Below are 24602 nucleotides of genomic sequence, written 5' to 3' on the forward strand. Positions count from 1 at the left end.
GAAGACAAAAACAGATTTGCGTTTCCTGCTTTCTGTGACAGTTGAAGGTGGGGAAGCCCCAACTGGGACTTGATTCTTAGGAACCAAAAATGCCACCTCCTTCATTTCATGGTTGGTGTTTTTTTTTTTTTTTCTCCCCCTTTTAGTATAAGAGTGAGGCTTTGGCTTTCAGGTAAAGAGTGAAAGCAGGAAGTCTGAGACAGACAGTCCCTTATTGGCATGAAGCCCATGCGGCATGCATCACCCCATGGTTCTTCCCCATTTCTCAGCAATAATTGAGTGTCTACTGTGTGCCAGATACTGTGCCGGGGTGAGGCAGGCAGCAGCAGACAGAATGGTTGGGTTCTGTTCTTTTGTGGTGTTTGCAGTCTTTGGGAGCATGTAGATGTGAAACCAATAATTGCACAAATAATTATGTACATCTCATCACAGGAAGTGCTGGGGAGAGAAACGGAGAGTACCACGAGAGTATGAAAAAATATAGATCTAACACAGCGAGGGAGGTTTGGGGAGCTTCCTTGAGAGATCAGTAGAATGAGCAGGAATTTGTCTTGCCGCGGTGGTGGGAAGGAACAGAAGCGGCGGGGAATGTGTTCCTGGAGGAAACCTTGCTTTTCAGAGGCTCCTTTGGGACATAGGTTGGCACTTATGATGAAATAAAAGAAGGCAAGTACATTAATTAGGGTAGGTTAAGCTACAAATGTCAGAAAACCCAAAATAACATTGGCTTATATAAGAAAAAGAGTTTATATTTGTTTCTTATTAAAAAAAAAAAAGCAATTCAGAGCTGATCCCGTGGGTCCATGTTCATCAAGTACCCAGGTGGCTTCTCAGTTGCTGTGCCCTCCTCACCATGCTGCTTCTGTCTCATGGCCCCAAAGGCTTGCTCTAGTGCTGCCCGTTACATCCACGTTCCAACCAGCAGTCGGAAGGAAATGGCGGAAGAACTGACCTCCTTCCCTTCATACAGGAAGCTGCCAGCTGTTAGCGGGATTGGGAAATGTAGCTTTCGTTCTGGGTGGCTGTGTGACCAGCTGGCACTTGGAGAAAGGAGAACGATGGCTATAGGGAGACAGTAAGCACTTCTGTGCTTTACCAGAATGGCCAAAACACGGGGAGCAAGTGCCCGGGGAATGAGAGACAGGGTCATGGTAGGAAGCAGGGCCAGATCTTGGAGGGCCTTGTAAGTCATGTTGAGGTTTTGGGGCTTCATCTGGACAGCAGAGATGGAACGATAAGTCTTTGAAAGCAGAGAGAAGCAGGATCAGATTTGGGTTTTTCAGAAGATCAGTTTGGCTGCTCTGTAGAAGACATTTTGGTGGAGATAATTAAGAGCATCTTGCAGTAATCAGGGAACGAGAAATGATGGTGCCCATGGAGATGGAGAGGAGGGGTCAGAGTTGAGTGGCCAGGGAGAGAATCCATTGGCTGAGGAGAGGGAAGGGGTGATGTTGGGGCACCTCCCCCAGGTTGGTGCCAGGTGTACATAGGTGGAGGCTGGTGCCATTTACTTAAGGAGGGAATGAAGGAGGAACAATAGGCACAAGGGGTAAAGATCCTGAGTTCTGCGTGTTGAGATTGGGTGTCCATGAGACTAAAGTAGATGGTGAAGGAGCTGTTGAATATTCAGGCCTGGAGCTTAGAAAAAGAAGTATGGGCCGGGCATGGTGGCTCACGCCTGTAATCCCAGCACTTCAGGAGGCCAACGCAGGTGGATCACATGAGGCCAGGAGTTCGAGACCAGCCTGGCCAATATGATGAAATCCCATCTCTACTGAAAATACAAAAGTTAGCTGGGTGTGATGCCGGGCGCCTGTAATCCTAGCTACCTGGGAGGCTGAGGCATGAGAATCGCTTGAACCTGGGGAGCGGAGGCTGCAGTAGCCAAGATCGTGCCACTGCACTTCCGCCTGGACGACAGAGCGAGACTGTCTCAAAAAAGAAAAAGAAAAAGAAAAAAAAGGAGAAATAGGTAAGTCTGAGATGGCCTGGGGTCGTTTCTGTAAAGAGATGGGGGTTGAACCCATGGATGTGTTTGAGAAAATCTATGGAAAAAGGATAGTGCACTCCAGGAACGCCTGGCAGGCATTTTACCTGGAAGGCGGGGATGGAAGAGCTGGTGGCAGAAGACCGTCTCTCCAAGATATTCAAAGGAAAACTTCATACAATCACACTGCCTGTTTCCTTTCTTTTTCCCCAAAGGAAACCCTCTCCCCTGACTCCTACACTGCGTCTGTTCTCTTAGGAGAGGACTATTCTACCCCATACTTAGAGTTTAACCTATGTCCTTTAGCCTGGATGTTTTCACAGGGACTTTTTGTCCCCTCCCTTAAGTCTTAATTTTTTTCACTCGTACATTCTGTACCCTTTGCAAACTTATCCAGTTACGTTTTTCAGGATAAAATCCTAGCGGGAAGTTGCTGGGTCAGAGGATGTGTACCTTTTGTGGGGACTTGGATACCACTGAAAAATTATACCGATTTGCTCTCAGCAGCAGTGTGATGCTGGCACACTTTTTGAGGAAGTTTTCTTAAGGCATTTCTGGGCTTAATTTTTTTTTTTATAAGCATTGCCTCCCTCTCCCAACTTTTCTTTAATGAAAAATTTCAACATGTACAGATGTTGAAACCATTGTATAGGGAACATTTAGATTCCACAATTAGCATTTTGCAATAGTTGCTTTATCAAGTATCTCTGCATCTGTCAATCTTATTTTTTGGGAGGTATTTCAAAGTAAGTTACAAAACGGTAGATCTCACCCCTAAATCTATGACCACTTTTTTATTTTCACAGAAAGTGTTGGCACAGTAGCCCAGGCATTGGGCTGGATGTTCACTGTGCAATGCTTGGTCACCTTTTCCCTCTCCTCGCCCAGTGGATTCTCTCCCTGGCCACTCAACTCTGTCCCCTTCTCTCCATCTCCATGGGCACCATTATCTCTATTGCCCTGATTACTGCAAGGCCAGGCACTTCAGGACCCTGCCTCCTGAGAGAGAGAGCCCCAAGGAGGGCCAAGTCTGAGGCTTTGGGTGACTGGGGCAACCTTGAAACAGTTACTTAAGCACGTTGAGCTTACTTTGCTTTCTTTAAAATGGGGTTAGTGCTGCTTCCTTGCGATGTGTCAGAAGGATGTGCAGCACCTAGCATTGCATAGTGGGCACCTAATAAATGGGAACAGTCTCTCTCTTTTTCTCTCTCTCTCTCTCTTTTTTTTTTTTGAGACAGAGTTTTGCTCTTGTCGCCCAGACTGGAGTGCAGTGGCGCAATCTTGGCTCACTGCAACCTCTGCCTCCCAGGTTCAAGCAATTCTTCTGCCTCAGCCTCCTGAGTAGCTAGGATTACAGGTGCACACCACCAAGCCCAGCTAATTTTTGTATTTTTAGTAGACACGGGGTTTACCATGTTGGCTAGGCTGGTCTTGAACTCCTGACCTCAGGTGATCCACCCGCTTCGGCCTCCCAAAGTGCTGGGATTACTGGCATGAGCCACCGCACCAGGCCAAGCAGTGTCTCTTATTACGTTGTATGCTGAACTGTTAAAGACACCATTTCTTATATGCCCCTGGGGATGGTGGTAGATAATTCCTGATTTTTTTTTTTTTTTTTTGTCTTTTTTGGTGTAAGGATAGTTTAATCATATGTTGTAGCTTTTTTTCTTTTTCAGTCTTGGAGGGAAAAAAATTCTATGAGGAACTTTGAAAACCAAATACTACTCTATTGTGTCAGATGGTCAGGAACACACTGTTGAGTGTATTTAAATGTCAAGCCAAGTAAGTCTCTGTATTTTTGTTTTTATTTTCTGAGACAGGGTCTCACTCTGTCGCCCAGGCTGGAGTACAGTAGTGTGATCACGGCTCACTGCAGCTTGGACTTCCCTGGGCTTAGGTGATTCTCCCACCTTAGCCTCCCAAGTAGCTGGGACTACGGGTGTGCACCACCACAGCTGCTTATATATATATATATACATACATGCATACATATATATATATGCATGTATGTATATATATGCATGTGTGTGTGTGTGTGTGTGTGTATATATATATATATATATATATATATTTTTTTTTTTTTTTTTTTGTAGAGATGGGGCTTCATCATATTGCCCAGGTTGCTTTTGAACTTCTGGGCTCAAGCGATCCACCTGCCTTGGCCTTCCAAAGTGTTGATGTTACAGGCATGAGCCATTGCACCTGGCCTCCAGTGGGTCTCTGTAAAGAGGCGCCGTCCTGGCACTTGATCAGGGTGTGCCCCATGCATTGCTTTCTCTTTTCTTTGACCTTGGACTGACTCGTATAACCCATGGCTAGAGCTGTAGCCATTAAAGAGGGTGTTTGCCCTGTTCTGGACTCTGGCAAAACAGAGAGCATAGACTCTAAGGCAAGAAGCGCTCATCCTCAGCACGGAAGGTTTCCTGGCACTGGTTCCCTCCCTCTTTGGGAGTACCTTGTTACTTGATTTGTTTCCATTGAGTTTTTGCCCCTGCCCCAGTGTGGAGGTGAGCAGTATGGTGATTTAAGGAAGATCTTAATGGGTGATGGTGGCATCATGCGGAGGAGGGCAGATCAATTAGATTGCAGGCCTTTTTGCAGATGTGTTTTCAGCCTGTTCAGAGCTTTGCACACATACAAGAATGGAACTGAAAGGCATTTTTATTTGTGCTTAATTTGTGATAATTGTAAATTCATGGCAGGAGGCTCTGCAACCAGTTCAGAAGGGTTTCCCAGTGTGGGTAGCTGTAACCAGTGTGTCCCCAGAATTGAGTAGGAGTAGAATAATTTCTTGAAGCTCTGGGTGTGAAGTATACCAGACATCCCACTGCGGCTGGGAAAGCCGGAGGCCAGGAGGGCAGGATGAGGGCAGCAGAGGGAGCACCTGCCCATACAGTTTCCCTGCACCCTGCCAGGGGCTCCAGGGAATTTACAGTCAGTACCTCCTGTTGTTGCTCTCGGGACATCTTCCTTCACCACCTTGTGCTTTCTCAGAAAGCAGCTGGCCACGGTCCAGAGAGAGGCAGTGACTATTTGAGAAGGCACATACTTCATTTCAGACCAGATAGCTATTATCAGCCTAGATAATTTCTGTGAGTCCTGAAATAGACTTGGCCCACTAGGCAGGGTGTCTGCTTCTGGGTGCAGACTGGCTGGTTCTGAACTATGTTTGCAACCCTGGAGAGTACCTTTATTATTTAGAAGTCAGGAAGAACAAACTGGAGTACATTCAGGCCTTTTACCTGGGTTCTGTCTGGGAGGTTGTGGTGTAGTGGGCGCTGTATGTTTCAGCCCAGTTTCCTGGGTGATTGAATGGAGACAGTAGCACCAAGCTCACAGAGGTGTGTGAGGAGTAAGCATCCAGTTCCTTCTTCCCCTGGGTGTGTCTCTATCAATCCAGCCAATGTGTAAGGAGGCTGCAGTGATGTCAGGGCTGTAGCAGCCTATTTCCCGTATTCCCTACAGCCAAATCCAAGTCCCTGGAATGGTGCCCTACTCACTGATCTGAGAGGGGACAATGTTTTTTAAGCTCAATGATTCATTTATTCATTTAACAAACATTTTTTGAGCATCTCATATATGCCAGGCACTGCAGATGAATGCTGAGGATACAAAGATGAGTACCCACAGCCCTCAGAGAGGTCACATTCGACCAATAAAGATGGATGTGTACACCAGTGGCTATCATGTAAATGCAGTAGTGGAGACAGGCAGATAAATTGCGGGAGGGCAGAGAAAGAGAGCCTTCCTCAGCTTGAGATGTTTGTTGTGGGGGCGGAGTGAGAGTGGAAGAGGAATTTAGGTAAAGGAAGCAGGCTTGAATGAGGACATGGAGTTGGGAAACATCCTGGTGTGTCTGGAGACCTTTAAATAAGTTCATATGGAGTGGGGAGGGATGAGACATAGGAAGGGGCTAGATCAAGAAAGGCCTCCTGTGCTCTGTGACGGAGCTCAGGCTTTATTCGGTAGGGCAGCTGTTCTGAGGGGCAGGAACTGCCCACAGAGATGCCAGCGGCAGGCATTTGCTTTGGGAACACCCGTAACATTGAGTGCCTCTAGGTTAGGTGGACAGTGCCTGTGTGGAAGGTGGCATGCAGAGCTTGAGTCCTCAGACTCCGTTCAGGAAGGTTTGTAATTGTCTGGGGTCGGTAAAGAAGTAGAGATGGAGAGGAGTGGATGGATTTAGGATTTAAGGCTTGATTGATTAGAGGAAGAGGGAATGAAGAAGCAGGAACCAAGTATGACCAGGGTTCTACTTTTTCTATTTGAGGCTCTGCTCAGATCTTACTTCTGTTGGGAGGATTTTTCTGACCTCTGGCTCAAATTTTGCTGTACAGCTCTGGCCCTGATTGCCTCTACATGTTACATCTTGCTCTGTATTGTTCTTAAGTTTGTTTTGCTTTCTCTAATAAAGGGAAGCTCTGAAAAGATAGGATCTGTATCTTATACTTTTGTTAAGTGCAATTTTAGATATTTAATATTATTTATGTATAGTATTATTGGAACTTTAAGCAATTTATTTTATTTATCTCTGATTTTCTACCAAGAGGGAAGAAGAAATTAAAACATAAATGTTAAATGGAAAGTGTCTTCTACCCAGAGGAATGCATTCATGACTTGTGAGTCCAAAAGGGAATTTAAAAAATCAAATACATACCAAATTATCCAAAAGAAATGTAAGAGATTGGGATTTTAGAAGACAGGCTAGCTTTTTGGCCACTTAGTCTTGGAACAATTTACCTGGAAAGGCATCTCTGGTGGGTTGGCACTGGCTTGATCACCCTTGCCCCTTTGAGGCAGAATTAATTGCTGTTTCTGAGTGGCTTGTGTTTGTGATTCCCTTGGCAGGTCCAGAGCCTGGTGCACTGTGTGAACTGTCACCTGTCAGTGCCTCCCATCCTGTCCAGGCCTTGATGGAGAGCTTCACTGTTTTGTCAGGCTGTGCCAGCAGAGGCACGACTGGGCTGCCACAGGAGGTGCATGTCCTGAATCTCCGTACTGCAGACCAGGGGCCTGGCCAACTACAGAGAGAGGTAGGTGCAGGTGTCAGCTCTCAGCCCACTGCCACTGAGTCTGCAGAGATGATTTTCTGGACAGAAGTCCTTTTCTTCTCTTCTGGGGTTCAATAAAAGAAGCTCATGTATGAATATAAGAGAGCAGATTTAAAATACCAGCTGCTGTCTGGATTGGGCAACTTTAGGATTTCTCTGTCTAGAGATTGGTTGGCTCTCCCCCTTTCCTGGCCCTCTGTATTGGAAAAAAAACGTTCATAAGAATTTCAACTTTTAGGCCAGGCATGGTGGTGGTGCACACCTGTAATCCCAGCACTTTGAGAGGCCAAGGTGGGAGGATCGCATGAGCTCAGTAGTTCAAGACCAGCCTGGGAAACATAGCAAGACCTCATCTCTACTAAAAATAAAATTTAAAAAAAAATTAGCAGGGTGTGGTGGTGAGCACATGTAATCCCAGCTACTTGGGAAGCTGAGGCAAGAGGATTGCTTGAGCCTGGGAGATCGAGGCTGGAGTGAGCCATGATTGCCATTGCACTCCAGCCTGGGAGATAGAGCGGAACCCTGTTTCAAAAAATAATAATAATAATTTCATCTTTTAAACATGATTGTGAGAAACCAAATAAGGTACCATTTCTCTGTTGTTGTGAAATGTCTTTCCTGTTTCCTCCTGTGTCCCCTCTTCTTTCTTTACTTTGTCATATGAACTTATTGCTTCTGCAGGATGAGTGAGGGGAAATGGGAACACTCGGGAATAAAGATGGCGGTACTTTGTACTTGCCTGAAAATCCCTGAGCATAGCTCCTTATCACTATCTAGGCAGCTTCCCAAAGGTGGCGGTGACATTAACGGAGATGGTGATGATAAAGATATACGCCCATAGTAACTCAGCATTTACCATTTACTCTGCCAAACACTGTTCGAAGCACTCATACAGTAACTCCATGAATCCTACAATTATACTCATTTTACAGGTGACAAAACAGGTGCAGGAAACTTATTTGCGCAAGGTCATCATCTTCAGAGAGAAATGGCCTCCTCTTTCCTGTGGCTCAAAAATGGCCTAGATTGTGGGTGAATGGTTATCATTTAAGAGGACAGATTTCCCAACAAGATAACACAGAGTGCTTTCCTTCTGTTTTTAAGCTTCTGTGTGTCAGAAATGTTATCACTCAGGTATTCTCTCTCCAGGGAGAGAGAAACCACAAAAAATCCTGATCATAGTGAAGTGTAGGAAAAGTAATACAGAATGGAATTTATCTTTGAGCTTTCTTCTGGTCAAGAAAGTTAATTTCCAGAGCCACTTGTTTATGTGCCTCAGTCACCCCATCTTTTTTGGGGTGGTAGAGGAGAAGCACGAGATGTTAAGAAGGAAAAGCAAGCTGATTTTAATCTCATGAACGTGTGCAGAGTTGGCTCATTTCAAAGACAGATCATCTAACCTTTCCAGCAACATTGGAAATTATTGTTAATACTCTTGGTTGCTTGCCATTGTTGCTGCAACTCATATTTCAGGTCAGATTTCTTTATCCCAGTAATGTGCCTTTAATTCTGAACTGATGGGGGAGAGTTTGTGGTGAGAGGGAAAGGAGGAGAGGAGGAAATGCAGCTCCTATGAAGCGTTGCTGACTCCAGCAATTCTTTAGCGCGACAATTACTCATTTTATATATGCTTCTCTCAGAGGAACTCAGAGGGAAAAGAAAGTCCAAGCTGTTACAGAAGCAGCAACAGCAGAAAATTCTTGATGTTAAATTGTGCAGTACTGTTGTTGACTCTGAAAACAAATTCGAGAAAGACTACTGAAACAAAAGAAAAATACCTCAAGGAGTGACAGCAGAGCTCTCCTGCACTTGGTTACTATGTTATTCAAAGTGGGATTCATTTTAGGACCTGGCAGTACTGAGGATACATAACATTAGCTGGCATCAGGAACATAGTGTGTTCAGTGAGGAAGAAAAGAAAGAGGGCCTACAAAGGGTAGTCTCAAACTTGTTTAAAAACCTGAACATTATTCTCCTTCAACATTTGTATAGTATATGTATGATTTTGGGCCAGTGATTTGAAGATGTTTCTGAGAATAGACAACAGAGGGACCTTTAAGAATTAGCTGGTTGTAGTTCAATACTGTTTGAAAACAAGACTTTGGGGTAATTGATTTTTGGAGATTCCATCTGGCTCTGCATTGCTCACATACGGCAGACCTCAGAGTAGTTTGCATATACAAAGTGAGCATAGAGGATGACATCAGAATGAGGGTCAGGACAATGAAAGAATGAAAGATTGTTTGTGGATGGTACGATGGGTGTGGATGAGGATTAAATATCGCTCACTCTCTTGACATAGGACTGTGGAGAACATTACCGCAGCTGTGCAAATAGTTTTTAAAAATCATTTGAACCACATGACCCAGCAATTCCACTCTTAGGTATATACCCAAGAGAAATGAAAACACATGTCCACACAAAGACTTGTCTGTGACTGTTCATGGCAGCATTAGTCCAAAAGTGGAAAAACCCAAATGTTCATCTTCTGATGAATGGGCAAATAAAATGTGGTATATCCATACAATGGAATGTTATTGAGCAATAAAAAGGATGGCATACTGATAGGTGCTACAGCATAGATGAACCTTGAAAATCCGCTAAATGAAAGAAGACAGACACAAAGACCACATATCATATGATTCCATGTATGTGAAATGTTCAGAATACAGAAATTTATAGAGACAAAGTAAATTAGTCATTGCTTAGGGCTAGAGGGGAAAGAAGGAAATGGAGGTTGACTGCTAATGGTTACAGGTTTTTTTAAAAAACTGGAGGCTGGGCGAGGTGGCTCACACCCGTAATCCCAACACTTTGGGAGGCCGAGGCAGGTGGATCACCTGAGGTCAGGAGTTTGAGACTAGCCTAGCCAACATGGTGAAACCCCTTCTGTACTAAAAATACAAAAATTAGCTGGCACGGTGGCAGGTGCCTGTATTCCTAGCTACTTGGGAGGCTGAGGCAGGAGAATGTCTTGAACCCAGGAGGTGGAGGTTGCAGTGAGCCAAGATTGCACTGTTGCATTCCAGCCTGGGCAACAGAGCGAGACTCCATCTCAAAAAAAAAAAAAAAAAAAAAAAAAAAGTGGAGGAGATGACAAAAATGTTCTAAAATTGTAATGGTTGCACAATTCTGTGAATATACTAAAAAGTGTTGAATTATAATTTAAGTGGGTGAATTTTATGGTATGGGAATTGTATCTCAATAAAACTATTTTAAAAAACCATTTGACCTGCTGACATGCTAATAATTAGTCTATAAAGTTTACCTTGGCTCAATTCACTTTTCCCAAGATTGCTTACTCCTTCAACTTAAACTCACCTAATGCTTTTTGTTATTTTCAATGGATAACTTGGTTTTTGTAGATATGTCATGATATGGTCTATGCTAAAAATAACAGCTGATCTGTTTTGAGGGTAATAGGAGGAGGGCCAGAGGCAGCCTTTGTGCAGTCTCTACCAAATTTTTTTTTTTTTTTTTTTTTTTTTTGAGACAGAGTCTCGCTGTGTCACCCAGGCTGGAGCGCAGTTGTGTGATCTCGGCTCACTGCAACCTCCACCTCCTGGGTTCAAGCAATTCTCATGCCTCAGCCACCTGAGTAGCTGGGATTACAGGCATATGCCACCGTGCCCAGCTAATTTTTTATATTTTTAGTAGAAATGGAGTTTCATCATGTTGGCCAGTCTGGTCTCAAACTCCTGGCCTCAAGTGATCCGTCCGCCTCAGACTCCCAAAGTGCTGGGATTACAGGTGTGAGCCACCATGCCTGGCCTCTACCAAATATTAAAGGTAAATATTTTTCAAAATGAAATAAGTACCGTTACTTACAAATTAGCAAAACAATTACCGTGCTGGCTCCAAGCCATAGTTGACTATGACTCTGAAGACTGGAGTAGTTGGTTTTCATGATGTCATCCTTAAATGTGAGGGAATTACTAAATCAGCCCCATTTCCCCTTGGCTTGTTATTGGTGCAAGATCAGTATCAAGATCTATTATAAATCACCCCATCTCTAATATTTTACTATTAATAAATTCCTGCCTCCCAGGTGCCTTAAGGTTCTTCAGCTGGGGAGAGATTTTTAATTTTCCTGTGTAGAGGTGGTGACAGAGCCTACACCCAAAAGTAGTAACTGCAGCAGGTTGACAAGATTTAGGGAGACAGTAATGCTTAAGTTGGATGAACAGTTTTATAGGCCAGCAGAGAATTTGTATCAGAAACACACTTGTTACAACAGTACATAAAAAGCCCTCGGCACCAAAGCAATGTTTTGTCATCGGCCTTCCTGCTGGGTTCTCCTCGGGTCAGAGTAGACCTATTGTATTTTTCATCTGAGAACACACCTCTCATTTGTAATCATTGCTTTCGGAAACAACAGGCTTGGAAGCGAACAGGAAACTGGAAGATGACTTTCTGGCAACAGAGGACAGCAGAAGAGCATAAACAATTCTGAGAGATCAGATTTATCTTTTAGAGCAAGTGAGGACCGGTGTCATGGTTTCCATCCCCATGAAAACCAGCTCCTAGTTACTACCCTCTGATTTTGAAGTAAAATGCAGCCGCCCCCTTCTATGGGACTCCCGAGTTTAATTGCTCAGGGCATTTCCTGATTCCTGAGAAGGGTTACAGCACCATCAGAGGCTTGTTTACAGTAACATACTTTCATTAGTCGCTGGAATGGCAACAATTTTGTTTCCTATCATCTAATTTTTACTTGTGACCTGCTTTTATGTGGTGGTGTGTCTTTTCTATTTCCGACCTATCTAATTGCTTGCTTATTATGAAAAGCTGCTGAGGATAAGTCCCTAGTTAGCCATTACATATGTTTAGAAAAGATATGGACATTTAATTTTATGCATTTGTTTTGACGTTAAAGGGAGCAATGGGCGTGCCAGTGCCTGGCTGTAGGGGTGGAGTGGGGATCGGGAGGCTCCATTACCACGGGAAAGGGGCCACGTTTAATAACTTCACCCGTCAAAAAGCTCATAACCCTATGAGCTTCTCTGCCTCATTCCAAAAGAGGATTTGGGATGAGCTTCCAGCAACAGGCATATCAACAGTGTACGCAGAAATACAGAATGAGGACCAAGGGGAAAAGAAGGGTGCAGTTTGTGAGCCATTTGGGTTAATGTGGTTGGTATGATTGTGTTTGAAATTTAGCTCCAGGCTTTTTGGCAGGCACAGCCAAATGGGATGTGTGGTTAATCACACATGTGGCTCCAAATCACTTTTACTTTGTACCTTCTCTGAGGATTGGCATGAAACTGTCCCTTTTTTGGTTCTTTTTGAGGGCAGGAAAGACCACAGTGGGGAGAAAGAGAAGGAAGTAAACACTGTCAAGTGCTAACTGCTCGACTTGCCTCTTAACAGCTCTCACATCCCCCAAATGACAATACTAGCAGCCATAGTGGTGGAGACTGCGTGTCTCCTGCAGGCCAGCCACCTGCCAGGCACTTCTTTGGGTCTGCCAGTCTTGTCGTCAGCCTGAAAGGGAGGCTTGGTGGTCACTGTTTTTGCAGAAGAGGATGCTTGGGCTTAGGGAGGTTATACAACCAGATGGTGAGTTGTGGAGCCAGCCCCCGAGTTGTGTCTGTTGGATTCTACAGTGCAAGCTGCAAGCTTTTCCCATACTCCAGGTAGTTGTCCTTTCCTTTTAGCTCTTACTTGGTTCTGGGCTACAGAACCTGCTAGTCTGCTTTGTTAGACAGCCAGCAAGTAGGTCTGTTAGTGAGGGTTTGGGTTCTGTGCATAGGTTTGTAATAACTCTTTCCAGTGCTTGGAGTCCTTTTTGATTCCCTTACTTGCAGCTTTGGGGCAGTATCAAGTTGGTCTGTGTGTGGCAGTGTCTCTTTTTTTCCCTTTCATGGTTTAGGATTATCACACCACATGTCAGTAATTATAAAATGCAGGGCTGAGCTCAGGAGCCATTGTGCTCTGTGTGGCTGCTAATCCCCATGCTAAATGGCACCACCAAGGGGCCTTTTATGTTCTTGTCTGTTTTCATAGTTAAACATTCCCCCCACCCCCAAGGCCTTCAGCTGCCTTCACACAAGTAGCTCACCTGTCCTCTGCTTGTAATTTACTATGTCTTGTATCCAAACTTGTTTTAACTGTGTGGTAAGAGAGAACTAGCATATTAACTGACTCTTCTTGCTAAGAATGAATACTGAAGCAAGAGCTTCAGTATTCAGACTTTGCCATCTGATTTGACATCTTTTTGCTTACATTGAGGAATTTGGCAATTCAAAGATTGACCATTTTGGAGATCTTTATCTACCTACTACCTATCTATATGTAATCCTTCCCTATTTCCACAATATTAATACACGAACACCTTTTCTCTTTTTCCCCCTCGATTATCAAGATTCAGATAAAACAGTGCTTGGGGAGGAGTGAGTGTGCCTTGCCCAACACCACTAAAATAACTGATACAAAATCTCAAGGCTGGGTTTTGGGACAGTACATATGTGAGAGCAAAAACATTAAACTAGCTACATTCTATTCTCTATCTGGGACATTTTTTTGCCCTGCTGCTATTCGTAAATGACTTCCTAATGCTAGTCCTATGCATATGCAGAAAAAACAAAAAACCCAGGGCTATTTATGTTTGAGATATCTTTTATGTGGTATGTACTAAGCAAGTGTCAAAGTAAACCCCTCACACACAGACACTGTATATCGGTGAAATTTGGTTTCTAAACAAATACATTCCACATATAAGCACTGCCTGGTGTTTGTTTAAAAGGAAGCAGTTCTGGAAGTCACCCAGCCTGACAGGGAAGATTACCTCTGAAATGGTCATTTAGTTGCCCACCAGACCTATAACAGATACTGTCATGCATTGCTTCATGACAGAGACACGTTCAGAGAAATGTGTCATTAGGGGATTGTGTTGTGCAAACATCATAGTGTAGGTACACAAACCTAGATGGTATGTCCTACTACGCACGTCAGCCATATGATATCTATAGCCCATGGCTCCTAGGCTAGAAATGTGCACAGCATGTTACTATGCTGAATATTGTAGGCAATTGTAACACAATCGTAAGAATTTGTGTACCTAAACATACCTAAACGTCTAAAAGGTACAGGAAAATTATGGTATTATAATCTTATGAGACCACCGTTGTATATATGGTCCCTTGTTGATTGAAACATCGTTATGTGGCCCATGCCTATACTATTTGTCTCTCTCTCTTTTTTCTCTGTTTCTCCCCACCTGCCCATTTCCTCTCTCCTTTCTTCCCTTCCCCATTTATTTGAGTATTACTATAGAAATCATTTCATTACCTACAAAAGCAACTGAATCTGTCTGTCCACATAGGGTTGGAGGGCCTGAATGAATAGGACACTCATATTATTTAAAAAGAGTTACTCCTTTACTTGAAGACACTCAATGCAATTTAAACAATGACACCCTGCTAGGCAGTGTGAATGTGCCAGTCCAGGCCTGGAAAGGGGAGCAGGGTCAGGGACAGCAAGGCAATGCATCTGCTAGCTGTCACAACAGAGGACAATGCAAGCGAGAGTTGGCACTGGTCACACTAGTCAAGGATGATGTCTAACACTTTGGGGCAAGATGTTCAATCTAAAATTCCAGCTAACTCTCAAATAGGAACTCTCCAAAAATGCAGTCTTGGACTTTTAGAAAAAGTGAAAGCAGAAATCAGAGAGGTAATAGTAAACACCAGGGTTTAGGAAACAAACCAGGACACAAGGCTAAGCTAAGAAGTTAAAACGTTCTACCAAGATGCAGGCTGGTCACGTCACTTAAATCCTGTCATTCGTCACAGTAATATCCAGATGCTGTAATGTTGCCCCAGGAAAGCACAGCCCCTGCCCCAGCAGGGGGACTGAGCCTTGTTGGACTCCGCCTTTTTAGAATGAGGTAATGCCGATTTATATTCTATGCTGGCTGGACAGATTGTAAAAACCTGTCATTATTGCCTCTTCCCCCAGATAGACAAGAGACTGCCTTGATACCCCCCCCTTTTTTTTGAGACGGGTCTCAGTCTGTCACCTAGGCTGGAGTGCAGTGGCACGATCTTGGCTCACTGCAACCTCCGCCTCTTGGGTTCAAGAGATTCTCCTGCCTCAGCCTCCTGAGTTGCTGGGACTACAGGTGTGCGCCACCATGCCCAGCTAATTTTTGTATTTTTAGTAGAGTTTTAGTAGAGATGGGGTTTTACCGTGTTGGCCAGGATGGCCTCGATCTCTTGACCTTGTGATCCGTCAGCCTCGGCCTCCCAAAGTGCTGGGATTACAGGCGTGAGCCACCGCGCCCGGCTGACCCCTTTTAAAATTTGTCCAGCAGCAGCATTTTCCAACCAGTATGGTGTTTTGTCTTTATGGAGGTTAGGGTTAGAACCCTGACCTGTACTACTGTTGCCATGGTAACTGCCCTTGACTTAAAAAAAAAAATTATATAATTTCCTGAAAGTGTTGTTAGACAATGTTTTTACAAGAGCACTCTCTGCATTTAAAAATGTGACATTTTGCTCTTAGAACTTTTGGGAGAGTATTAAAAAAAAAGCAGTAGACCCAAGTCAGGAGCAGGTCTGTAAATCTGAGATGCAGATGTGCTGATTGGGCAAAGGCCCAGTGCATGCGTGTGCAGCGTCTCCAGTTTTCCAGCTTGAGACTTCTGCTTGCCATTGCTTATCTGCTTCTTGACATTCTGTTTGAGAGTAAAAGGAAACTTAACTGCTAATCGCTGATTTAAATACTTAAACTCTGCAGAAGTATTTATTGTATTGACTTCAATCACTCCTTCCACGGTATTTTCTAAATATTTCTGTGTAAATTTAGACACATGTTTAATTATTTCACTTTTCTTTCTTCCACGATGAAGAGGCCATGTATGACTTGGCCCCTCTGATGCCTCAGTTCAGCTTATTTCTCTTATTCCTTCCCCTGCTCCACTGGAATGAGTGAACATCTGTACGTCCTTCTTTCCCTTCTTCCCTCTCTGTGGCCTGAGCTCATCTCTGGGGAGACCCTGATGATGCCCCTTTGAACAACTCAAGGGCTGCTAGGACTAGAGGGTCCCTGGAGTCCACCTAGCCCTAATACCTTAGGGGGACCAGGCCAGAGGGTGTAGCGGTGATATGTTCACTATTAACCAAAAACTTGCTGCTAGCACTGGACTAGCCCCTGGGGACACCAACTTCTGTTGCAGAGCTGCCTCTACACATCTCCCTGCCCCACTCTTTCTCCTCCCCAGCTTATGAAGCCTCTAGTGCTGTCAAGCACTCCCTTTCTGGCACCTCCCTCTTGATTTCCTGGTTCTCATTCTACCATTCCATCTGTTTTTCTGTTTCTTTCTCAGCTGCTCACTCTTTCTTCTTGGGGTTTTTTTTTTTTTTTCTGTGAGACCGGGTCTGGCTCTGTCACCCAGGCTGGAGTATAGTGGTGCGATCTCAGCTTACTGCAACCTCAAGCGATTCTCCCACCTCAGCCTCTTGAGTAGCTGGCACTATAGGCACACACCACCACGCCTGGCTAATTTTTATATTTTTTTCACCATGTTGCCCAGGTTGGTCTCAAACTCCTGAGCTCGGGTGATCCACCCGCCTTGGACTCCCAAAGTGCTGAGCTTACAGGTGTGAGCCAGTGTGCCTAACCTCGGGGGTTCTTGACTGAGGCACAGCCCTTGGCTTTCTGTTTTCTTCTGTCTCCTCTCCCTGAGGTGGCTTGTCTGTTCTTAGGATTTTGCTTGTCACTTCCTTGCTTACAACTCCGAAAACTCTGCCTGGGCTTCTCCAGTGGAGCTCCAGTCAGGTGGCTGAAGCACCCCAGCTCTTGGGTCCCATCTTGAGCTGCCAGGTGCCTCAGATATGGACTGGAGGAGTGGCTGTCACTGTGGTTCGCTCCCATGTTAGATACAGGGCTAGTCTCAGCTCTGCGACTCCCCTTGTGTGACCCTGGGTGAGTTACTTAATTCCCTAAGCCCTGTTTCCTCATCTGTAAAATGGTGATGATAGTAGCACTTTTTTTTTTTTTTAAATTATTACTTTTTTTGAGATGGAGTCTCGCTCTGTCACCAGGCTGGAGTGCAGTGGCACGACCTTGGCTCACTGCAACCTCCGCCTCCTGGGTTCAAGCCATTCTCTTGCCTGAGCCTCCTGAGTAGCTGGGACTACAGGCATGTGCCACCACGCCCAGCTAATTTTTGTATTTTTAGTAGAGACGGAGTTTCACCATGTTGGCCAGGATGGTCTCAATCTCTTGACCTCGTAATCCGCCTGTCTCAGCCTCCCAAAGTGCGGGGATTATAGGCGTGAGCCACTGTGCCCAGCTAGTAGCACTTCTTTAGAGGGTTCACTGACCATTGAGAAATGTCTCTTTGGCACTTAGGGCCGGTATAGGTATAGTCAACTGCTAGCTAACAGTAATTTTTATTCTTTATAAAATAGAATTTAAGAACCCTCCCAGGCCAGTTCTCCTGACCCTAGTGCTGGCTGTTCAGTCTGGCTTCCCTGACCCATCAATGTCACCAGTACCCTCCATCTTGGAACTTTTGAACCATCTTGTATTTACTCATCCTCTTTTTTTTTTTGTTTTGTTTTGTTTTTTTGTTTTGTTTTGTTTTGGAGACACAGTCTTGCTCTGTCACCCAGGCTGCAGTGCATTGGTGCAATATCTTGGTTGACTGCAACCTCCGCTTCCCGAGTTCAAGCAATTCTCCTGCCTCAGCCTCCCAGGTAGCTGGGATTACAGGCACCTGCCACTACACCTGGCTAATTTTTGTATTTTTAGTAGAGATGGGGTTTCACCATGATGTTGGCCAGGCTGATCTTGAACTCCTGGCCTAAAGTGATCCACCTGCCTCAGACTCCCAAAGTGCTGGGATTAGAGGCGTGAGCCACCACGCCTGGCCTGCCCATTCTCTTTAAACCCTATATTTGGCCAATCACCATGTTTTATTGACATTTCCTCTGCAATTGCCCTTGAATTTCTCTGTCTTTCTCCACTTACCCTGGAGCCTCCTTAACTGGTTTCCTGGGACTGGCCTCTTCAGCTTTAGACCCTGATTCTTTCTGTCTAGCTTGTGAACCTCTTCATAAAACCAAACTTCTCTAAATAATGCTCTCATAATGAATTTGTTTATTCATTCACAGGCCTGTTCAATGAATCACTATTAAGAACCCACTGTGTGCTAGGTAGGTGCTCTGCCAGATTCTTACTCATTTTTATGTCTTTAGCACCTATTAGAGTTGAGAGAGAATGAATTTAATGAAACATGACAAATAATGTGACTAATTTATTTTAAAAATTTGCAGAAGGCCAGCTGTGGTGGCTCACGCCTATAATCTCAGCACTTTGGGAGGCTGAGGCGGTCAGATTGCTTGAGCTCAAGAGGTCAAGACCAGCCTGGGCAATATGGCAAAACCCTGTTTCTATCAAAAATACAAACAGCCAGGCATAGTAGTGTGCACCTGTGGTCCCAGCTATTTGGGAGGCTGAGGCAGGAGGATCGCTTGAGCCCAGAAGATTGAGGCTGCAGTGAACCATGATCGCGCCACTGCACTCCAACCTGGGAGACAGAGCGAGACGCTGTCTTAAAAAAAAAAAAAAAGTACAGAAGCCCAACAAAGGGTGTGTTCATTCTCTCTGGAAGTGAGGGAAGGATTCCCAGAAGAAAGAACATTTGATGGAGGGCTTAAAAGTGAAATCAATGTTGTTGGGCCAAGGGATGGGAGGACTCAATATACACAAAGGGGAGTGGACGCCAGGTGTGGAGGAAAGTTCTTCACCTACACGGTGTGGCTGGTGGACAGATCAAGGGTGCCAGGAAGGATTGAATTCTGCCTGCTGCCTGTTTTTGTTTTTAAAATAGCTTTAATGAGGTATAATTTACGTACCATAAAGTTTACCTGTTTAAAGTGTACAGGTCAGTGGTTTTTAGTATATTTGTAGAAATATGCAACCAGTGGCCCATAATCTAATTTTACAACATTTCCATCACCCTAAGAAGAAACCTTGTATCTATTAACAGTCACTCTCCCATTCCCTGTGTGTGCCCCCCATGAGCCGGCACCAGCCCAAGGTAGCCACTAATCTACTTTCTAGATTTATCTATTCTGCACATTCATATGAATGGGATCATGCAATATGTATCTTTTGTGTCTAGCTTCTTTCACTTAGCATAAAGCACTTGAGGTTCATCGATGTTGTAGCATGTATCAGTTGTTGCATTCCTTTTTATTCCTGGGTAGTTTTCATTGTGTGGCTATACCATGTTTTGTTTATGCATTCATCAGTCTGATGCCTGTTTTTAAAGTTTTATTAGGACAAAGCCACACCCATTTGATAATATGTTGTCTATGGCTGCCTTCTCCCTGCTGTGGCAGAGTTGAGTATTGGGTCAGAGACCTGCATGGCCTGCAAAGCTTTAAATAGTTACTATTCGGCCCTTTGCAAGAAGAGCTTGGCAATTCCTGTAATAGAGGATGGAGACAATGAAGGGGGTGGGCTGGGGCTGAGTGGAAGATGAGACTGGAAAGGCCACGTAAGGATTTGGACTTAATCCTGTGGATCGGTGCTTCTCAAAGTGTGTGTGGTGTGTGAGGCCCCTGCATCGGATCCCTTGGTGTATAGATTCCTGAGCCTCACCCTGGGCTTACCAGCTAAAACCCTTGCCCCATGCCTTTGTTCTTAATTCCACCTGGACTTCTTTCTTCAGTCTCTCAATTCTTGCCACTTTGGAAGCCCATGCTTAGGTCCTAGCTCTTCACCAAACCCTTACCTGATTCCTTTACCCTCCTCCATTTCTTTCTTTTCTAAACATCGCTCTGAATCTTCTTCCCCTTACCACAACCTGTGCCTTCCCACAGTATGGAATTATATGTTTTATTGTATTACTTGCTGCTGAATCGTGTGTGTTAATTCTGCACACTCAGCTGGTGAGTGGACTGCTTTAGGGCAGGAACTAGGTCTTGGGTCTTTTTTGCATTATGCAAATTGGGTTATTGCATGGCGCCAAGGATGTTATTTAAAGTATAACTGAAAGTGTTCTTAAATGACTTTCCTTTTGCGTAGTGCATCTTTATTTGATTTGCATTCTGTTAGTGGACTTAGTGTTTGGTCCCCAAGCCTCTCAACACTGGAGCTAAGCAAGTGTCCTCCATTTTGTATGACTGCTTTGATTTATTTTTTAAATTAAATCTCTTTTAATTAATCTTATTTTTTACTCTAAACTCTGCAGATCTTTGTTCAGTCTTTTCTCTAGCCCATTTCTAAATCTTTGTTACATTCTTCTTTACTCTGAGGGGTTTTAGTCATCTGCTAGTAAACTAGTTAGTCCTTTCCGTCAGCTGGGTAAAAAGCTATAAATGGTTTTCAACTCTATGCAGCTCCCTCGGGTGGCTCATTTGATCTGAGCCAGGTTTGAAGTTGGGCCATTGAGAATGATCTGTCCTCATGATGTAGGGGGTGACTCCAGCCAATTCTTAATATTGCTGGAATTAATTAACTTTGATTCCTCTAACTGAAAGAGGGCATTTTACTCTACCGTGTCTTATTAAATACCTTATAACTTGATTTTTTTGGTTTTGTTTTCTTGCTCAGTGAGTACTTAAAATATCCCTGCCGATATAGTAATTTGTTCCCTGTTTAATATGGCTTTTTCCTTTGTTTACTCTGGACTCAAGTCTTTGTAGCTTGTTTTCTAAGTCAGCTCAAAAGTTGCTGGTCATTGGATTTGGCAGCCTCTTCAAGCTTTACCCACCAGAATCCTACAGGAAGTTGTGTGTCGGCCAGAAGAGTGTTTATTTAGAGCGTGGTGTCCAGCAGAAGCAATCCATTTATGAGGGTCTGGTCTTAAAGACACAGGCATCTAAGTCTGTGTTTGGAAGACCTGCTGCTTTGGCTTCCATTGCAGCCGTGCTTTCCTGTCCAGCCTGCCAGGGCACCTCAGTGGTACTGCTGGCTAATTGAAGGAGTCCTTGTCCCTGAGCTCCTTGGCCTTGTCTGAAAGGCTAAAATATCAAGGCCTGGATATTAGACAGTTCTAGTCCAAAGCACCCTATGATAATGCTTTGTATTTATGGCTTTTTTTCACCTGAACCGCAGAGTCCTTCAGCTGAACCTGAAATTTGTACATCTCTTGGAGGATGAGGGGCAAATTAGAGGTATGACTTGGATACTTTTGAAGATAAGAAAGATAATGAGATGAGGTGTTACTGGTTCTCACTGTGAGGCAAGGACAGAGCCCAGCTTTAGGATCCAAGGTCACTACCATAGCCTAACCCTTGCCCGGAGCTGAAGTGTCCCCTTGTGCCCATTATGGCTTAACTTCTATTTGTTGATACATGTGTGCGCTCATCTGACCCATTTTGAATTTGCTCCAGCAAGTCGGTGATGTGGCTGTCGGTTCTCTGTGCCTAGCACGGGGCTTGCCACAGGTTAGGGACTCCATGCTTGTGGACCCGTTTACGTGGAAGCTGCATCGATGTCTTCTTAAAAGGTGAGTCCTCCTCCCAGAGTGAGGTGTGGCCTCACTACCAGTGATGTGAGCACATACCGAGGTGCCTTGGGGGAGAGGGGCAAAGAGGTATAGCAACTGCTGAGAGGCCTGAGCAACAAAAGGTCGAAAGTGAGCTGTCATACCTCTCAGCCCTCGCCATGCCCCTGGGGTCTTTTAATGACCCACAGTTGGATTTTTTCGTGAGGTGGAAGTTACATTGAAATTTCTGCCTCAGAATAGTTCCTGAAGAGCATTGACTTTCTGGGAGTCTTAGGTAAATTTAACACTTAATGAAGGTAAAAACAATCCTTTCCACATTCCTCTCAACCTCAGGTCAGTCGATGTGCAAGCAGTGCTTTCCTTGGGAGGCAGCAGTTTCTGAAGGTAAAGGAGAAAGCCCTGGTCCAAGGGAGCCAAAGGTCTGTTGGGACACGCATGATTCCGTGTTGGGCACGTGGGCATGTAGGTGTCTCCTAGCCTTGCCAAGCTGTCTTAAATTCGGGCATCTTCCAAAATCAAAGGCAACTGAAGAACTTAATTTCCAATGATGATACATTTTGCCTCAGTCATCTGGCCCCAAAAGACTTCTGGGGGCCGATCACCCTCCCTTCTATTCTGAACACCCTCCTGCCCTAGACCGTCACCTGGTGCTTTTGGCCGGGGGGCTCTGCCTCTTCCTTGCTGCGAGTTCTTCCTGCTGAGCCCAGCATCCCCCTGAAGGCTTTCACGCAGGCCCTTGATTGCTCTGGGTATGCTGTCAGCCCATGTGTTGCAGTTTATTTTTGATTCCTGCTTTCATAAGGTTTGAAGATTCCACTCGTTTTTCCAGTGGTTGTTAAGATAGTGAGAATCTAAATGAAATGGTAATATTACCATTGTGAACAATTATTTTTCTAAAAGAATCTTTCTTGTTCATTTTTAATGCTGTTAAGATCTAATTCCCAGTATTTTAGTTGGAAGCTCTTCAAATTTACCAAATCATAAAATCTTTCAAAGCCTACTCCAAGTAACTTTTTCTTGATTCAGCTCTCCTCCTATTTGCATTTAAAATAAAAAGGCCAGCCTATTTCCAAATATGGAAATTATCTGTGTTTATTAGAGATCAGCAAAGTGATATGGGCCCTTGACTTGCTGTGAGGTTTTTTTTTTAATGTGTTTTAGAGCAATGTACAAGGGCAATTTTTCGTCCTGTTTTGTCATGTGTTCTTAAATACATTTCCTAAACACTTTCTCTGGCTTGGTGCTATTACTGTGTATACGTCCTACATATGTTTCCTATTTTTTATGACTCATACTTACGGTACTCATAAAGATTTATCCTTTATCTTGGCTCTGAGTAATGAGCCCACTTGCACATTTCCAGCAGAACTGTGGGTTAGGGATTTTGCATTTCATTCTGCTGGAGAGGCCTCTGGAAGGCATAGCACAGGCAGCGCAGCATGTTCCTCGTAGGCAGTACTCACTTCTCCCTGAGGGAACAGTTAGCTCAGTTTTTGTGAATTTACTAATTTTGTTCTCTAGCTTTTCCTTTCCCTTTGCCCTTTTTAGCCATTTTGCTGTTTGAGTGAGGCCACACAGGAGCATGGACAGATGAAACAAATGCTCTACTCCTTTTTGCTGCTGAGTAACTGTGGTGGAGGAAGAAATGGAAATAATGAACTGAAACGATATTATTACATGTGGCAGCAAACTCAGGCAAGGAGTCTTCTTGGGTCCAAATAAACATTCAGACCCATGAGACTATCATAGGCCATAGGTGGCTTCATTATACTTAAAAGGGTATAGGACAAGGACCACAGCTTATGGCATGGCAGCAAGGCATTCCTCCTTGTTGTGTGCCTTGTGACTGTCCACACGTCAGTTCATCAGTTCACACAGCCATGCAGAGCTCTCCAGCTGATGGCTCAAATGCCAGGAGATGAGATCTGTGTGGTGTGTGTGTGTGTAGTTCTGTAGTTTAAAAGCCTTAGGGGTGTGTGTGTGTGTGTGTGTGTGTGTGTGTGTGTGCGCGCGCGCGCGTGCGTGTGTAGTTCTGCAGTTTAAAAGCCTTAGGCAGGCCGGGTGCAGTGGCTCACACCTGTAATCCCAGCACTTTGGGAGGCCGAGGTGGGGGGGTTACCTGAGGTCAGGAGTTCGAGACCAGCCTGACCAAAATGGTGAAACCCATCTCTACTAAAAATACAAAATTAGCCGGGCATGATGATGCATGCGTGTATTCCCAGCTACTTGGGAGGCTGAGGCAGGAGAATCGCTTGAGCCCAGGAGGCAGAGGTTGCAGTGAGCCAAGATCATGCCATTGCACTCCAGCCTGGGCAACAAGAGTGAAACTCCATGTCAAAAAAAAAAAGCCTTAGACCCTTGCAGGAGCTAGTAGGCAACTATGTAGGAATAGTTTTCCATGGTGCTCTCTCTCATAAATATGCCCCATTTACAAGAATCACTGCTCTCAGGGAAGCCCCCAGATGTCACTTCTTATCAGATGTCTTAAAATTTTCCAGTCTCAATAGCAAGTTGCCTTGTATTATAGTTGACATATTGTCTTACCAGATTACCAGGGTTACAGAATTGAGGGAGTTAACAGAAGATCAAATTCTCACGTAAAAGAGGGAAAAGCTTTGCTCACTGTTTATCCACACCTGTACATTTTATTGTTTTTATTTGTGGTATTCCTGACTGTGATAGGCTAAATAATGGCCCCCAAAGATATATCCACATTCTAACCCCCTAAACCTGGGAATGTTGCCCTTATATAGAAAAAGCCTTAGCAGGTGTGATAAATTAAGAATTGTGAGATGGAGGATTATCCTGAATTATCTGGTGGCCCCTAAATGCAGTCACATGTATCCTTATAAGACAGGGATTTGATGACACAGACAAAAGGGAAGACTGTGTGACCATGCAGGCAGAGATTGGTGGTCTGGAACCCACAAGCCAAAGAATGCCAGCAGCCCCGAGAACCAGGAAGAGGCTGGGAACATGTTCTCTCCTGGAGCCTCTGGAGGGAGTGTGGCTCTGTTGACACCTTGGTTTTGGCCTAGCAATACTGATTTTGGACTTCTGGCCTCCAGAACTGTGAGAGAGTAGCTTTCTGTTGTTC

At 44.4% G+C, this 24602-nt stretch overlaps 1 protein-coding gene across 3 annotated transcripts in view; it reads left to right on the plus strand.

Moving 5' to 3' along the window:
• TGFBR3 (transforming growth factor beta receptor 3) overlaps window positions 1–24602 on the plus strand; it is a 209672-nt gene that overhangs the window by 84821 nt on the left and 100249 nt on the right. For all 3 annotated transcript variants that reach the window (XM_032155374.2, XM_032155376.2, XM_058439581.1), the window contains exon 3: window positions 6836–7020. In XM_032155374.2, coding sequence (XP_032011265.1) covers window positions 6836–7020 — 185 coding nt within the window. The remainder of the gene's footprint in view (window positions 1–6835; window positions 7021–24602) is intronic.

This window comes from Hylobates moloch, unplaced genomic scaffold, assembly GCF_009828535.3.
Source record: "Hylobates moloch isolate HMO894 unplaced genomic scaffold, HMol_V3 SCAFFOLD_5, whole genome shotgun sequence".
Lineage (NCBI taxonomy): Eukaryota > Metazoa > Chordata > Mammalia > Primates > Hylobatidae > Hylobates > Hylobates moloch.